The 18,746-nt window shown below is 41.6% G+C and overlaps 1 protein-coding gene across 7 annotated transcripts in view; it reads right to left on the bottom strand.

Annotated features, from left to right (window-relative positions):
- Window positions 1-376: 376 nt before the first annotated feature.
- LOC106602833 (septin-4) overlaps window positions 377-18,746 on the bottom strand; it is a 28,876-nt gene continuing 10,506 nt past the window's right edge. For all 7 annotated transcript variants that reach the window (XM_014195753.1, XM_014195745.1, XM_014195747.1 and 4 more), the window contains 9 exons: window positions 13,695-13,791; window positions 13,426-13,512; window positions 13,101-13,224; window positions 12,774-12,908; window positions 12,571-12,688; window positions 12,068-12,169; window positions 918-1,014; window positions 650-792; window positions 377-472 (listed from right to left, as the gene is read on the bottom strand). In XM_014195753.1, coding sequence (XP_014051228.1) covers window positions 443-472; window positions 650-792; window positions 918-1,014; window positions 12,068-12,169; window positions 12,571-12,688; window positions 12,774-12,908; window positions 13,101-13,224; window positions 13,426-13,512; window positions 13,695-13,791 — 933 coding nt within the window. In that variant the 3' untranslated portion in view covers window positions 377-442. The remainder of the gene's footprint in view (window positions 473-649; window positions 793-917; window positions 1,015-12,067; window positions 12,170-12,570; window positions 12,689-12,773; window positions 12,909-13,100; window positions 13,225-13,425; window positions 13,513-13,694; window positions 13,792-18,746) is intronic.

Here is an 18,746-nt window from a genome sequence, read left to right as displayed (position 1 = left end):
TTGATTACATGTGTTATTTCATAGTTTATGGCTTCACTATTATTCTACAATGTTGAATGTAAAAATAAAAATGTAAAAATAAAGAAAAACCCTTGAATGAGTAGGTGTTCTAAAACTTTTGACTGGTAGTATATGTAAAGTCAGTAAAAAAAAGTGAACTAGCCCTTTATTACTCCTGTATGAGCAGAGAAAAATACTTGTCAGCACCCACTGTGTGTTTGATATGCTCCTTGTTCTCTTAAGTAAAGCATTCCTCACTGAAGTCAAAAGCATTTTGTCTCATCATCTAACACAATAGAATGAGAAAGATTGAAAACAAACTAAACTGACACAGTATACTGTACACACAGTATCAAAAAGGGACACCGATACTACATTTAGCTTGTGTCTTTATTCCAGTAGTAGTGTATCATCTTTTGTTTTACACCAAAGGCCTCCTGGATTAGATTGAGGTGTGGCAGAAGTCATAATCCTAAAAGAGAATGAAGTTAATGGAGATTTTACATATTAATTGGCAATAAAGTATTATTCTATTCAATTAATAACTTATTTAATACGATCAATATTATTTCATCAATCAACAAAAAAATAAAAAATATGATTTTGGTCTAAGCACAAGGACAAATCTCTTTCGCGTGTGTCTCCCTACCACAGTGCGTTGGCTCTTGCACAGCCACTGTGCTCTGTAACTCTCGTAGTGTGTGTCATGGGTCATGTCCTTCAAGTCCTGCATATGAGTCCTCACCAACATGTTCCTCAGGTGGACAAAGTCACTGTGATATGGGTTCTCCACTGACAGCACAACAAGACAACAGTGAACTGCAATAAACTTAAATGGAGTGTACAGTACATTTATCTGAAGTTCACTTACAAGGTGTGTGAGTGTGCATGTTCATGTATGTCTATTTATTCTGCACCTTCCACCACTCCCCAGGGGTAGAGACGGGCACGGAGCCGCCGACCATTAACATCCACCACCATGTTACTGCCGATCACTGCAAACGGAACACTCCTCTGACAGAGAATGAGAGACAGAAACTTATAGAACACACTTCCTCATTTAGCAGCAGGGTAAATCCATTTGAACGGATTTGATTTTGTTGTTATTGACAGCATCGCTTTTGATTTAAACAAAACTTTCCTTACATGTTTGCCCATGGAAGAAGTGGTCAGAAAGGGACTTTTTTGACCTGAATGCAAAAACATTTAGGAGATAAAGGTCCTCAAAGTTCACCCATTTTGCATACCTTACGAGACAATGTCTTATTACTGGAAAAGATAAACGGTTGAGTTTGATATCATTTAAAAGCTTAGTGTTGTCAAACTATTTTATTATATCATTATAAAAAAATAAAACATTTTTAAACCTTTAATGTCAATTATCTAAAAACGTGTCAACTCAGATTGTCATTCGCATGTGTGGTAGCTTAGACCCTATAGCACATCTGAAGCTTTTGTGTTGTGCCCGCCATCGGTTGGGACAACATGCTCTTGAATAAAGCGTGGGTGTCATTTCAAGCTTAGAAATAAGTCACGGAATGGACCTGTCCCTTCAGACCACTGCAATTTAGCTGGTACACCGCTAACCCACCAACCGGCGAGGACGCTGTAATCAACTTATCTGATAAGGTACTTACTACACATCAGGCGTCTGCTTTAAGCAAAGGCCTCCCTTTTGTCCCCACATGAAACCAACTCTTGAGATAAAGAGTGATCTTTTTTAGCTTTTTTTGAAAAATATACAGTGAGGGAAAAAAGTATTTGATCCCCTGCTGATTTTGTACGTTTGCCCACTGACAAAGAAATGATCAGTCTATAATTTTAATGGTAGGTTTATTTGAACAGTGAGGGACAGAATAACAACAACAAAAATCCAGAAAAAGACACATCAAAAATGTTATCAATTGATTTGCATTTTAAATGAGGGAAATAAGTATTTGACCCCCTCTCAAATCAGAAAGATTTCTGGCTCCCAGGTGTCTTTTATACAGGTAACAAACTGAGATTAGGAGCACACTCTTAAAGGGAGTGCTCCTAATCTCAGCTTGTTACCTGTATAAAAGACACCTGTCCACAGAAGCAATCAATCAGATTCCACTCTCCACCATGGCCAAGACCAAAGAGCTCTCCAAGGATGTCAGGGACAAGATTGTAGACCTACACAAGGCTGGAATGGGCTACAAGACCATCGCCAAGCAGCTTGGTGAGAAGGTGACAACAGTTGGTGCTATTATTCGCAAATGGAAGAAACACAAAAGAACTGTCAATCTCCCTCGGTCTGGTGCTCCATGAAAGATCTCACCTCGTGGAGTTGCAATGATCATGAGAACGGTGAGGAATCAGCCCAGAACTACACGGGAGGATCTTGACAATGATCTCAAGGCAGCTGGGACCATAGTCACCAAGAAAACAATTGGTAACACACTACGCCGTGAAGGACTGAAATTCTGCAGCGCCCGCAAGGTCCCCCTGCTCAAGAATACATACACATGCCCGTCTGAAGTTTGCCAATGAACATCTGAATGACTCAGAGGACAACTGGGTGAAAGTGTTGTGGTCAGATGAGACCAAAATGGAGCTCTTTGACATCAACTCAACTCGCCGTGTTTGGAGGAGGAGGAATGCTGCCTATGACCCCAAGAACACCATCCCCATCATCAAACATGGAGGTGGAAACATAGCGCTTTGGGGGTGTTTTTCTGCTAAGGGGACAGGACAACTTCACCGCATCAAAGGGACGATGGACGGGGCCATGCAAATCTTGGGTGAGAACCTCCTTCCCTCAGCCAGGGCATTGAAAATGGGTCATGGATGGGTATTCCAGCATGACAATGACCCAAAACACACAGCCAAGGCAACAAAGGAGTGGCTCAAGAAGAAGCACATTAAATCTCCAGACCTTAACCTGTTAGGGCTAGGGGGCAGTATTGACACGGCCGGATAAAAAACGTACCCGATTTAATCTGGTTACTACTCCTGCCCAGTAACTAGAATATGCATATAATGATTGGCTTTGGATAGAAAACACCCTAAAGTTTCTAAAACTGTTTGAATGGTGTCTGAGTATAACAGAACTCATATGGCAGGCCAAAACCTGAGAAGATTCCATGCAGGAAGTGGCCTGTCTGACAAGTTGTGTTTCATCTTGGCTCTTTTTATTGAAGACTGAGGATCTTTGCTATAACGTGACACTTCCTACGGCTCCCATAGGCTCTCAGAGCCCGGGAAAAAGCTGAACGATATCGAGGTAGCCTCTGGCTGAAACACTTTATCGCGTTTGGCAAGTGGCCGATCAGAATACTATGGGCTTAGGCGCATGCACGAGTCGACCCCATGCTTTATTTTCTTTCGTCTGTTTACCTAAACGCAGATTCCCGGTCGGAATATTATCGCTTTATGAGAAAAATTGCATAAAAATAGATTTTACACAGCGGTTGACATGCTTCGAAGTACGGTAATGGAATATTTAGATTTTTTTTGTCACGAAATGCGCCATGCACGTCACCCTTATTTACCCTTTCGGATAGTGTCTTGAACGCACGAACAAAACGCCGCTATTTGGATATAACTATGGATTATTTTGAACCAAACCAACATTTGTTATTGAAGTAGAAGTCCTGGGAGTGCATTTTGACGAAGACAGCAAAGGTAATAACATTTTTCTTATAGTAAATCTGACTTTGGTGAGTGCTAAACTTGTTGGGTGTCTAAATAGCTAGCCCTGTGATGCCGGGCTATCTACTGAGAATATTGCAAAATGTGCTTTCACCGAAAAGCTATTTTAAAGTCGGACATATCGAGTGCATAGAGGAGTTCTGTATCTATAATTCTTAAAATAATTGTTATGCTTTTTGTGAACGTTTATCGTGAGTAATTGAGTAAATTCACCGGCAGTGTTCGGTGGGAATGCTAGTCACATGCTAATGTAAAAAGCTGTTTTTTGATATAAATATGAACTTGATTGAACAAAACATGCATGTATTGTATAACATAATGTCCTAGGGTTGTCATCTGATGAAGATCATCAAAGGTTAGTGCTACATTTAGCTGTGGTTTGGGTTTATGTGACATTATATGCTAGCTTGAAAAATGGGTGTCTGATTATTTCTGGCTGGGTACTCTGCTGACATAATCTAATGTTTTGCTTTCGTTGTAAAGCCTTTTTGAAATCGGACAGTGTGGTTAGATTAACGAGAGTCGTCTTTAAAATGGTGTAAAATAGTCATATGTTTGAAAAATTTAAGTTTTTTCATTTTTGAGGAATTTGAATAACGCGCCACGGGATTAACACTGGCTGTTGAGTAGGTGGGACGCAAGCGTCCCACCTAGCCCATAGAGGTTAAACCCATAGAAAATCTGTGGAGGGAGCTGAAGGTTTGAGTTGCCAAACGTCAGCCTCGAAACCTTAATGACTTGGAGAAGATCTGCAAAGAGGAGTGGGACAAAATCCCTCCTGAGATGTGTGCAAACCTGGTGGCCAACTACAAGAAACGTCTGACCTCTGATTGCCAACAAGGGTTTTGCCACCGAGTACCAAGTCATGTTTTGCAGAGGGGTCAAATACTCATTTCCCTCATTAAAATGCTAATCAATTTATAACATTTTTGACATGCGTTTTTCATGATTTTTTTGTTGTTATTTTTTCTCTCACTGTTCAAATAAACCTACCATTAAAATTATAGACTGATCATTTCTTTGTCAGTGGGCAAACGCACAAAATCAGCAGGGGATCAAATATTTTTTCCCTCACTGTAACTTAGGCATATGTTTGGCAAGTCTAATGACTCCAATGATGCACAAAGGGCCAATATCTCTGACTATATTAATAAAGCTGTCAGCATAAAACAATGTTTTCTGGACAGGGGTTACTCCACTCCGTGTTTGGAAGAGGCATACCAAATTGCGCTCTCTAAACCTCGCCAGGCTATACAAAACAAAGTTAAAACTTCTGAGTTGTTTGTTACTTGCATTTCTACATTCACTGGCATATGCTCACCTCAGACCCAGCCAGGAATTCAAGGATCCCCCCTTTTTCATCTACAAATGGGACCCCAATTTTGAGTTGACTAGTCCGTGCCAGCCTCAACACGGGTTCTAAACAAACCCTCTTTACTCCCCTGAGACGGAAACTACCCCTGTGGCAATTGAGCTCAGTGCAACACCAATACAACACCTCAGCGTTCTGACACCCTAGGTCTGGAGAAAGATAAGAGGTAAAGGCCATAATAAAATGTGATTTACATCCTACGCTGTGTTTGTGATAACATGTACGTGGGCAAGATATCCAGAAGCTTGAAAGAGAATTATTGAACATAAGAGTTCTATAAAGACACCAGGATGAAAATGACCGTTGCTTGTCACTTTGTACAGTTCTCAGTGTCTTCTCTACACTTAAAGGGCATTTAGAAGGTGGAAGTGTCACCAATATGAGATGACGACGACAGTAAACTCTGGCAGAGAGAACTCTTTTGAAGATTTTTATATGAGGGTCAAGTTATAATTCCTATTATCATCTTACACACCCCCTCCCTGTTATTAGGGGGTCCTGTATTCATGACGGCCCTAGTGGTCCAATACTTCCGACAGGTTACCTTTATCTAGTTATTTTCTAGATTTCTCCTGGTTCTATATTTGAAGGTGTCCACATACTTTTGTATATGTTTTCCTTCTTTTCTTTTGCCCTCTCTTTGAGAGTATGGGTTCCTTATACTAACACCACATTCCCTGTGTACATGTGTTTTTGTTCTAGTAGAAATAAATCCATATCCTGTTCTGTCCTGTAATGACACCTGGTGGATACATTAGATTACTACAGGTTTATTTTTATTTAACCTTTATTTAACCAGGTCGGCACATTGAGAACAAGTTCTCATTTGCAACTGCAACCTGGCCAAGATAAAGCATAGTAATTCGACACATAACAACACAGTTACACAGAATAAACAAAACAGTGAAAAATACAGTAGAAAAGAAAATAAAGTCTATATACAGTGAGTGCAAATGAGGTAAGTTAAGGCAAAAAAATAGGCCATGGTGGCGAAGTAATTACAATATAGCAATTAAACACTGGAATGGTAGATGTGCAGAAGATGAATGTGCAAGTAGAGATACTGGGGTGCAAAGGAGCAAGAAATAAATAAATACAGTATGGGGATGAGGTAGGTAGATAGATGGGCTGTTTACAGATGGGCTATGTACAGGTGCAATGATATGTGAGCTGCTCTGACAGCTGGTGCTTAAAGCTAGTGAGGGAGATATGAGTCTCCAGCTTCAGAGATTTTTGCAGCTCGTTCCAGTCATTGGCAGTAGAGAACTGGAAAGAAAGACGACCAAAAGAGGAATTGGCTTTGGGGGTGACCAGTGAGATGAGATAAGGCAGGGCTTTACCTAGCAGATAAATAACCTGTAGCCTGTGGGTTTGGCGACGAGTATGAAGCGAGGGCCAACCAACGAGAGCGTACATGTCGCAGTGGTGGGTAGTGTATGGGGCTTTGGTGACAAAACGGATGGCACTGTGATAGACTGCATCCAGTTTGTTGAGTAGAGTGTTGGAGGCTATTTTATAGATGACATCACCGAAGTCGAGGAGCGGTAGGATGGTCAGTTTTACGAGGGTATGTTTGGCAGCATGAGTGAAGGATGCTTTGTTGCATTTGCGATATAGGAAGCCGATTCTAGATTTCATTTTGGATTGGAGATGCTTAATGTGAGTCTGGAAGGGGAGTTTACAGTCTATCCAGACACCCAGGTATTTGTAGTTGTCCACGTATTCTAAGTCAGAGCCGTCCAGAGTAGTGATGCTGGACGGGCGAGCAGGTGTGGGCAGTGATCGATTGATTAGCATGCATTTAGTTTTACTTGCGTTTAAGAGCAGTTGGAGGCCACGGAAGGAGAGTTGTATGGCATTGAACTCGTCTGGAGGTTAGTTAACACAGTGGCCAAAGAGGGGCCAGAAGTATACAGAATGGTGTCGTTTGCGTAGAGGGGGATCAGAGAATCACCAGCAGCCAGAGCAACATCATTGATGTATACAGAGAAGAGAGTCAGCCCAAGAATTGCACACCCATAAAGACTGCCAGAAGTCCAGACAGGTGTCTGCAATTACCTCTGGCTCACTGTGTGGCCTTACCTGTCCCACTATTGTTTGTGGAGTTATGTTCTGATGAAGGTCGATTGACCGAAAACTCAGATATAATTAAAATACATTCGCATCTGACTGGAAGTGAGCACGCCCCCATTCTCATCGACGGGGCTGTAATAGAGCAGGTTGAGAGCTTCAAGTTCCTTGGTGTCCACATCTCCAACAAACTAGAATGGTCCAAACACACCAAGACAGCCGTGAAGAGGGCACGACAAAACCTATTCCCCCTCAGGAGACTGAAAAGATTTGGCATGGGTCCTCAAAAGGTTCTACAGCTGCAACATTGAGGGCATCCTGACTGGTTGCATCACTGCCTGGTACGGCAATTGCTCAGCCTCCAACCGCAAGGCACGACAGAGGGTAGTGTGTACGGCCCAGTACATCACTGGGGCTAAGCTGCCTGCCATCCAGGACCCCTACACCAGGCGGTGTCAGAGGAAGGCCCTAAAAATTGTCAAAGACCCCAGCCACCCCAGTCTTAGACTGTTCTCTCTGCTATCGCATGGCTAGCAGGACCGGAGCGCCAAGTCTAGGACAAAAAGGCTTCTCAACAGCTTTTACATCCAAGCCATAAGACTCCTGAACAGGTAATCAAATGGCTACCCGGACTATTTGCATTGTTCCCCCCGCCAACCCCTCTTTTACGCCACGGCTACTCTGTTTTTCATCTATGCATAGTCCCTTTAACTATGCCTACATGTACATATGACCTAATTTTGCCCGAGTAACCGATGACCCCGCACATCATAATCTAAAATAACCCTAATTTGACTAATGGTGGTCAGACCCATCTATGTGGTGCTAGCCACAATAAGGATTAGCCACAATAGTGGACTTTGCTGTTAGCTTTCAAAATAAACATATGTCACTGACAGTGATGCAAATTAATACAAATAGTAGAATTATGCATTAATTGAATAGATCATGCTAAACAAGATTGGAATGTTATATAAATGTCAACAAAAAGACAATTTGTTAATTTAACAAAAATTTGTTGAAATCACACTGGACGTATTATACTTTAGAATTTTATTGGGGGCATACTTACTTCACTGTACAGCCTTACCTATGGACTGTGGATCAATGACATGGGGTATCAGTCTACTCAGTGACACCTAGAGAACATTAGTGTCATAGCTCTTATTGCGGGACTCTGAAACAACTGAATTGAGCCACATTTATTGTCAACCTACAGTGGCTTATGAAATGATTCACCCCCTTTGCATTTTTCCTATTTTGTTGCCTTACAACCTGGAATTAAAAGATTTTTGGGGAGTTTGTATCATTTGAATTACACATGCCTACCACTTTGAAGATGCCAAATATTTTTTTATTGTGGAACAAACAAGAAATAAGACAAAAATACAGAACTTGAGCATGCATAACTATTCACCCCCCCAGTCAATACTTTGCAGAGCCACCTTTTGCAGCAATTGCAGCTGCAAGTCTCTTTCTTGGGGTATGTCTCTATAAGCTTGGCACATCTAGCCACTGGGATTTTTGCCCATTCGTCAAGGAAAAAGAGCTACATCAAGTTGGTTGGGTTCTGCTGGTGTACAGCAATCTTTAAGTCATACCACAGATTCTCAATTGGATTGAGGTCTGGGCTTTGACTAGGCCATTCCAAGACATTTAAATGTTTCCCCTTAATTAAACCACTTGAGTGTTGCTTTAGCAGTATGCTAAGGGTCATTGTCCTGTTGTAAGGTGAACCTCCGTTCCAGTGTCAAACCTCTGGAAGACAGATTTCCCTCAAGAATTTCCCTGTATTTAGCACCATCCATCATTCCTTCAATTGACCAGTTTCCCAGTCCCTGTCGACGAAAAACATCCCCCCCCCCCCTGCATGATGCTGCCACCACCATGCTTCACTGTGGGGATGATTTCTCGGGGAGATGAGAGGTGTTGGGTTTGTGCCAGACATAGCATTTTCCTTGATGGCCAAAATGCTCAATTTTTGTCTCATCTGACCAGAGCACCGTCTTCCATATGTTTGGGGAGTCTCCCACATGCCTTTTGGCGAACACCAAATGTGTTTGCTTATTTTTGTCTTTAAGCAATGGCTTTTTTATGGCCACTCTTCCGTAAAGCCCAGCTCTGTGGAGTGTACAGCTTAAAGTGGTCCGATGGACAGATACTCCAATCTCCGCTGTGGAGCTTTGCAGTTCCTTCAGGGTTATTTTTGGTCTCTTTGTTGCCTCTCTGATTAATGCCCTCCTTGCCTGGTTCGTGAGTTTTGGTGGGCGGCCCTCTCTTGGTAGGTTTGTTGTGGTGCCATATTCTTTCAATTTTTTAATAATGGATATAATGGTGCTTTGTGGGATGTTCAAAGTTTGATATTTTTTATAACCCAACCCTGATCTGTACTTCTCCACAACTTTGTCCCTGACCTGTTTGGAGAGCTCCTTGGTCTTTATGGTGCCACTTGCTTGGTGGTGCCACTTGCTTAGTGGTGTTGCAGACTGAGGCCTTCAGAACAGATATATATATATATATATATATATATATACACACACACTGAGATCATGTGACACTTAGATTGCACACAGGTGGACTTTAACTTATTATGTGACTTCTGAAGGTAATTGGTTAAATAGGGCTTCATAGCAAAGGGGTGAATACATATGCACGCACCACTTTTCATTTTTTTTTTATGAATTAAGTTATTTTTTTCATTTCACCAATTTGGCATATTTTGTATATGTCCATTACATGAAATCCAAATAAATATCAATTTAAATTACAATGTAATTGTAATTTGTTGTAATGCAACAAAATAGGAAAAACAAGGGGGATGAATACTTTTGAAAGGCACTGTATGTGTATTGAACACTATTCCCAAGTAAAAACCATACTGCGTGGATGTTTTGGAGTCTGATAACTCTGATGTTGGGAGAAAATAAAAAAATTGCTTGGGTATTGATAAACTTATACCCCATTTCACTGATCCTCAATCCTTTGGTAAAGCTGTGCAGTGCAATATGAATGTCACACACAATAGCCTGACTAGGGAGGTGATTTCAGTCAATCGATAAGAGCTACAAATTAATATTTGCGTAAACTGGCCCAAGCAAGTCTCTTCATATTGATGTCCTTTAGTAGTGGTTTCTTTGCAGCAATTCGACCATGAAGGCCTGATTCACATAGTCTCCTCTGAACAGTTGATGTTGAGATGTTTCCAAGCATTTGGGCTGTATTTCCAAGGCTGGTATTTCTAATGAACTTATCCTCTGCAGCAGGGTCTTCCTTTCCTGTGGCTGTCCTCATGAGCGGCAGTTTCATCATAGCGCTTGATGGTTTTTGCGACTGCACTTGAAGAAACTTTCAAAGTTCTGACTGACCTTCATGTCTTAAAGTAATCTTTGCTAATTTGAGCTGTTCTGGCAATAATGACTTGGTCTTTTACCAAATAGGGCTATCTTCTGTATACCACCCTTACCATGTCACAACACAACTGATTGGCTCAAACACATTGAGGAAAGAAATACCACAAATTAACATGGCACACGTGCTAATTTAAATGCATTCCAGGTGACTACCTCATGAAGTTGGTTGAGAGAATGCCAAGAGTGTGCAAAGCTATCATCAAGGCAAAGGGTGGCAACTTTGAAGAATCTCAAATATATTTTGATTAACACTTTTTTGGTTACTACATGATTCCATATGTGTTATTCCATAGTTGGTCTTCACTATTATTCTACAAATGTAGAAAATAATACAAATAAAAACCCTTGATTGAGTAGGTGTGTCAAAACATTTGACTGCTACTGTATATGTTGGAGGTCAATGAAGGGTGAATAAGAACTTTGTGTATAGAAAGTTACTGAGTGAGACAATGGGAAGTGCAGAAAGTTCATCTTCTGTTCAAACATGTTATTGCTAAATATTAATATTTCTAAGGAGGCAAAGGGTAGCAGTCTGGTTTCAGTTCCTGATAAGGCAGGCCAGCTGCTGTGGAACTAGGACAATGAGGGATGTGGAACTCAACTCAAGATAAGTCAACAGTTGAAGAGAGAAGACACTGCTGGGAGGGGGGCCATAGGGGTCCACCCTGAAGACCATCTGACTACAGTGCTATCCCATATTCACACACTTCCACGCCCATGATGGTCCTAGATTTAGGTAGGGCCATGACAATACCAGTTAGAGGAAAAGATTGAGAATTGTTTATCTTACACATACAAGGGGGTGACTCTGCCTTGTCAGACGGTATAAATATGTTATTTTGTGACTTGTATGTTGTGTTCGCAGCAGAAGCACCCAATGGGTTGAATAAAGACGGTTTTAGCTTTTTCTAGATGTCTGAGTTTTTACTCGGTTTGTTCAGAACCTAACAATATATATGTACACACACGACTCTGACATTGCTTGTCCTAATATTTCTTAATTAAATTATTTTACTTTTTAGATGTGTGTATTGTTAGATATTTCTGCAGTATTGGAGCTAGGAACACAAGCATTTCACGACACCCGCAATAACATTGCTAAATATGTGTATGCAACCAATAAAATTTGATATTTGAAAGAAATCAGAGATTAGAATTTTTTGATAATTGACATTAAAAGTAAAAAATAAATATATTTTTAAGAGATTATAAAACAGTTTGACAACCCTGTTTGGAGGCTTTTAAATTATATAAATCTCAACCATGTATCTTTTCCAGTGATGAAGACATGGATGTCTCAATGTACAGTGGGGGATACAAAATGGGTCAACTTTGAGCACCTTTATCTCTTGAATGTTTTGGCATACAGGTCCAAAAAGTCCCTTTCTGAGCACTTCTACAATGGGCAAATATGTATAGAAGGTTTTGTTCAAATCAAAAGGTTGGCTGTCAAAAAGTGATTGAATTCAAATGGTTTTAACCAACATTTTGCTGATAAAGCTGTTATTATTGTCATCATCATCCATCTGTCCATTTTCACCTTGAGCTCCATGTCCTGCCTCCTGAACTCCTCGTCCTCATCAGAGTCACAGTCTGGGAACTGGTAGATCTTTAACCTGTACTTATCTATCTCACTTAGAATCTGTATAGGGGAGGGAGAGGGGGGGATGGAGGGAGGGGGAAGTAGAGAAAAAGGGGGGGAGAATACAAGGAATATGGAAGCGGGATTGGGGGAAGGGGAGATATAGAAGGCAAGAAAGGGGGAGGGAGAGGGGAAGCGAGAGAGAGGGGGAGTGAGGGGGAGATAGTGGGTAAGAGTGAGAAGGAGCAGGAGGAAGGGGGAGAGGGGGTGAGGGTGAGAGGGGGGGAGACAGGGGAAAAGGGAGAGAGTTAAGGTTTACAGGTGTAAACCTCTGGCTTCTATTTTAGAGTGAAAATGTGTAATAAAGGTAAAATATCTGCACAGTGAAATAAACAACTGGTGGGAAAGGTGATAGCTTGAGACATGTCACCAACTAGGGTCTGGAAAACTCTCTTATTTACCCTGCTCTTCTTCTTCTTGACCTCATCATAAGTGAGACCATCAGATTTGGCCACAATAGGGATGATGTTGACCTTGTCCTGCAGAGCCCTCATACACTCTACATCCAATGGCCGCAGACTGACAACACACACAGAGTGTAACATTTGTATAGGTTGAGTGTGTAGTATGAGAGTGTGTAGTATAAGTGTGTGTAGTCTGGTACCCATGTCCGAAGGGAGAGATGAAGTAGAGGCAGCAGTGGACTCTGTTATCCTGGATGTTCTTTCTGTTCAGGCCGATTTCATCCCTGCGGTACTGCTCAAACTGATGGTCAATGTAGTCTGAAACACACTTATAGCTACAGCAGCACACACACACACAGGACAGAAATGTGTGTAAGTACAGCTCCCATGACACACACTCACAAGTGCACACAATGGCTCTGGGGAGGACTTTTTCATGAGCACACCATGTCATTTTGAGACTAGGGTAAGCTTATTACTACTTAGCGTCTTTATGACTCTACATGTACCAGTGAATACCTACATACCTGTCTGTATTATTGATGGTATCGCCATAGCCTTGTGTGTCCACTACGTTGAGTTTGAGCTTCACTCCCTTCTCCTCGATGCACACTGTGTTCTTAGTGATGCCCACAGTCTGAGCCAGCCTCTCTGGACAAGACAGATGCGCACACACACACAAAGAAAAAACAAAAACACACATACACAGAAGATCAGAGGTTGTATAAAATCAATCTTGTAGATCAGGGTTGGGTAGGTACAGTAGAGACAAACCACTCCACAGGATACAACTTGATGTTGCAGAAGTACAATAGCAACAGTAATAGACCCATTGAGAAATCACACTCTCACCCTCTGCATTCAGCACCTTCCTGTCCTTGTAGAGGTCTGTAAGGAACAGACTGTTGACTAGTGTAGATTTACCCAGTCCAGACTCTCCTAGAGAAAGAGAGGGAGGGAGAGAGAATGATGAAGAGAATGAGGGAGATAGCGCGCAAGAGATCCTGCTTAGCCTCAGACCCTGATCATATGCCTGCTAAATACTTCTAATTTGGCAGTGGAAACACTGTCATGAAAGTGAACAAACTACAAGTCCCTGACAGCCCTTCCCCTGTCCTCACCTACCACCATCAGAGTGAACTCAAATCCCTTCTTCACTGACTTTCTGTGTACCTGGTTGGGTAGAGTAGCAAAGCCTACATACTCCCTGTCCTGGTCCTGCAGGGGTTGACCACATGACAAACCAATATAAAGCAAAGACAAACAGATTATACTGTAACTCACTACTCGCTTAAGAGAATATACTGTACTCACTGCTTACATAAAATAAACTCAGCAAATAAACAAAACATCACTTTTTCAGGACCCCGTCTTTCAAAGATAATTCGTAAAAATAACTTCACAGATCTTCATTGTAAAGGGTTTTAACACTGTTCCCCATGCTTGTTCAATGAACCATAAACAATTAATGAACATGCACCTATGGAACGGTCGTTAAGACACTAACAGCTTACAGACGGTAGGCAATTAAGGTCACAGTTCTGAAAACTTAGGACACTAAAGAGGCCTTTCTACTGACTCTGAAAAACACCAAAAGATGCCCAGGGTCCCTGCTCATCTGGGTGAACGTGCCTTAGAAATGCTGCAAGGAGGCATGAGGACTACAGATGTGGCAGGGCAATAAATTGCAATGTCCGTACTGTGAGATGCCTAAGACAAAGCTACAGGGAGACAGGACGGACAGCTGATCGTCCTCACAGTGGCAGACCATGTGTAACACATGCACAGGATCGGTACATCCGAATATCACACCTGCGGGACAGGATGGCAACAACTGCCTGAGTTACACCAGGAACACACAATCCCTCCAACAGTGCTCAGACTGTCCGCATTAGGGCTTGTAGGCCTGTTATAAGGCAGGTCCTCACTAGACATCACCGGCAACAATGTCGCCTATGGGCACAAACCCACCGTCGCTGGACCAGACAGGACTGGCAAAAAGTGCTCGTCACTGACGAGTTGCGGTTTTGTCTCACCAGGGGTGATGGACGATTCCGCGTTTATCGTCGAAGGAATGAGCATTACACCGAGGTCTGTACTCTGAAGCGGGATCGAATTGGAGGTGGAGGGTCCGTCATGGTCTGGGGCAGTGTGTAACAGCATCATCGGACTGAGCTTGTTGTCATTGCAGGCAATCTCAACGCTTTGCATTACAGGGAAGACATCCTCCTCCCTTATGTGGTACCCTTCCTGCAGGCTCATCCTGACATGACCCTCCAGCATGACAATGCCACCAGCCATACTGCTCGTTTGTGCGTGATTTCCTGCAAGACAGGAATGTCAGTGTTCTGCCATGGCCTGCGAAGAGCCCGGATCTCAATCGCATTGAGCACGTCTGGGACCTGTTGGATCGGAGGGTGAGGGCTAGGGCCATTCCCCCCCAGAAATGTCCGGGAACTTGCAGGTGCCTTGGTAGAAGAGTGGGGTAACATCTCACAGCAAGAACTGGCAAATCTGGTGCAGTCCATGAGATGGACTTAATGCAGCTGGTGGCCACACCAGATACCGACTGTTACTTTTGATTTTGACCCCCCCCTTTGTTCAGAGACACATTATTCCATTTCTGTTAGTCACATGTCTATGGAACTTGTTCAGTTTATGTCTCAGTTGTTGAATCTTATGTTCATACAAATATTTACACATGTTAAGTTTGCTGAAAATAAAACGCAGTTGACAGTGAGAGGACGTTTCTTTTTTTGCTGAGTTTATAATATGCAGCTCAATCAACAGAGACGTTGTAAATAGGTATGATGGCATCATGAGAAAGCCCTGAAAGCTGCCTGTTTTCAGACCATATATCACGTTTCACCTTTGACTCTTGAAATCTAGGTTTTAGATTTACATCAGGAAAATCTAACTCCATTAACAATTCAGCACAGGAGCCAATGTGGGCTCTTAATACTACCGTTCTCTTCCTGTGCCTAGGGTTGCAAAAGGTTGGGAAATTTCCCAGAAATATTCCATGGGAAGTTAAGCCCGGGATTTTGGGGAATTTTGCTTAACCCCTCTTGGGTAGGGGGCAGTATTTTGAAGTTTGGATGACAAACATGCCCAAAGTAAACTGCCTGTTACTCAGGCTCAGAAGCTAGGATATGCATATGCATGGTAGCATTGGATAGAAAACACTAAAGTTTCCAAAACTGTTAAAATAATGTCTGAGTATAACAGAACAGATATGGCAGGCAAAAACCTGAGGAAAATCCATCCAGGAAGTGGGATTTTTTGATGTGGGTAGTTTTCAATTGAATGCCTATAGAGTATCTAAATGGTTAGGACCCAGATTGCAGTTCCTATGGCTTCCACTAGATGTCAACAGTCTTTAGACATTGTTTCAGGCTTGTTTTCTGAAAAATTAATAAGAATGAGACCAATTTATAAGTGGATTGTAGAATCAAGTAGAGCTGGTTTGCGCGTGACCGATTGCGCGCTCTTCGTTGTTTTTCCTTTCTAATGAAGACGCTATTGTTTAGTTGAAATATTATAGATTATTTAGACAATAGACAACCCGAGGATAAATTATAAACATCGTTTGACATGTTTCGACGAACTTTACCGGTACTATTAGGATGTATGCCGTCTGCATGTTTTGACCGGCTTTGAGCCAGTGGATTACTGAACAAAACGCGCCAACAAAACTGAGTTTTTTGGATATAAAAGGGGACTTTATCGAACAAAACAAACATTTATTGTGTAGCTGGGACTACTGTGACTGCAACCAGAAGATGATCTTCAAAGGTAAGTGATTAATTTTATCGCCATTTCTGACTTTTGTAATTCCTTTACTTGGTTGTAAAATGTTTGTATGCTTTTGTAAGCGGGGCGCTGTCCTCAGATAATCGCATGGTATGCCTTCGCCGTAAAGCCTTTTTGAAATCTGACAAAGCGGCTGGATTAACAAGAAGTTAATCTTTAAACCGATGTATAACACTTGTATTTTTATGAAAGTTTATTATGACTATTTCTGTATTTTGAATTTGGCGCTCTGCAATTTCACCGGATGTTGGCCAGGTGGGATGCTTAAATTGATCTAAAAAGTTAGCTTATAACAGTGAACCTTTTTTTGTGGAATACACACAAGGCAAGTCTAAGTCTTGTGGCATATTTTGGTTAAACTATCCCCAATTCAATGGAATTGCCACCCTCTGCATGCACAGTGCATTCTTCCATCACAAGTACAGCCGATTCTCAAGATCTTGCACACTAATGAGATGCTATTGAGCCCACACTACTACACTGTCTGAGCCAAGGACCACATGCTTTCTGGTAAGTATTGATTACAATACTGGGTGAGGTGAATGTATTTTATGACATACGTGCTTTTTTTGCTAACTAGTAAATAGTAGCCTACAGCAAAGTGTGTTTAAATCATTTCTAACTTGTTAGCCATTTCTGCTAGTTAGTTTTTGCTACCATGTGGGTTTTAGCTTGCTTGAGCCTGCTAACTGAGGAGTGTTAATTCACCTGTTGTTTCCAAACAACTTACAAAGGAGGTATTTAATTTAACTGTTTAACTATTTATCTGTACATGGAATTGTATTTGGGTTTTCTTTTTACTCATTTTTTTCTAATCTCTACAGGAAAATGCCACGGGCACTATCTGATGTGTGGAGACATTTCACTGCAGCTAAAGTAGAAGGAAAAGCTGTACATTTGCAAATACTGTGCCAAATCATATGTGACGAATGCAACAAAGATGCAGAATCATCTGGCCAAGTGCATAAAGTTCCCTCAGTGCTCACAAGCAACCTCTGACAAAAGTCCCTATACTTCTATTCGAGGTGAAAATGAAGAAGCAGAAACCTTATCGATAGCAACAGCTCATGGTCCTCCTGGAATCGGAGTTTTTTTTTTACTCAATGGAGGAACGCAGTCAGAGAAATGCTGATGAATGTCTTGCTCGATCTGTGTATGCAACTGGTTCACCTCTGATGCTCACAGGCAGTGTGTATTGGAAGAGATTTCTAAATGTTCCTCGCCCAGCATACACCCCTCCAACCAGACATGCTTTATCTACTCATTTGCTGGATACAGAGTTCAGAGTTCAAGTGAAGGTCAAGCAAATCATAGAGAAAGCAGACTGTATTGCAATCATCTCTGATGGGTGGTCAAATGTTCGTGGGCAAGGAATAATTAATTACATCATCTTCACTAGAGGTCGACCGATTAATCGGAATGGCCGATTAATTAGGGCCGATTTCAAGTTTTCATAACAATTTGGACGCCGAATGTTTTTTTTATTTTTACACCTTTATTTAACTAGGCAAGTCAGTTAACCTGTCAAGGTATAGGGGGCAGTATTTTCGATTTCGGATGAAAAGCGTGCCCAGAGTAAACAGCCTAATACTTGGGCCCAGAGTCAAATATTTGCAAATTATTAGTAGATTTGGATAGAAAACACTCTGAAGTTTCTAAAACTGTTTGAATGGTGTCTGAGTATAACAGAACTCATATGGCAGGCAAAAACCTGAGAAAAATACAACCAGGAAATGAAAATCTGGTGCCTGTAGTTTTTTCCAAGTCATTGCCAATCGAACACACAGTGAGTTAGGGTTCATTTTGCACTTCCTAAGGCTTCCACTAGATGTCAACAGTCTTTAGAAAGTTGTTTGAGGCGTCTATGATGAACAGAGACCGAACAAGAAGGCTGGGAAGTTGGTGACCCAGGGAAGGACATCAGTTCATTGGTGCACATTCACATGAGGAGGTAGCTCTGTTCCAAAACGTTTTTCAAGACAATGGAATCGTCCGGTTGGAATATTACTGAATTTTCACGTTCTAAAGGCCCTAAAGATTGATGCTTTACAACGTTTGACATGTTTGAACGAACGTAAACAGAACTTTTTTTGACTTTTCGTCGTGACATTTTCCTCGCGCGCCCTACATTTTGAGTAGCTTACTGAACGCGCAAACATGGAGTTATTTGGACATAAATTATTAACTTTATTGAACAAAACAACATTTATTGTGGACCTGGGATTCCTGGAAGTGCCTTCTGATTAAGATTATTAAAGGTAAGTGAATATTTCTAATGCTATTTATGCATTTAGATGACTCCAAAATGGCGGGTATCTGTAATTGCCTGATGTATTTTTCTGAGCGCAGTACTCAGATTA

The sequence above is a fragment of the Salmo salar genome, chromosome ssa04, assembly GCF_905237065.1.
Source record: "Salmo salar chromosome ssa04, Ssal_v3.1, whole genome shotgun sequence".
Taxonomy (NCBI): Eukaryota; Metazoa; Chordata; class Actinopteri; order Salmoniformes; family Salmonidae; genus Salmo; species Salmo salar.
Note: the sequence above shows the minus strand (reverse complement) of the source record. Positions and strands in the feature narration are given on the sequence as shown.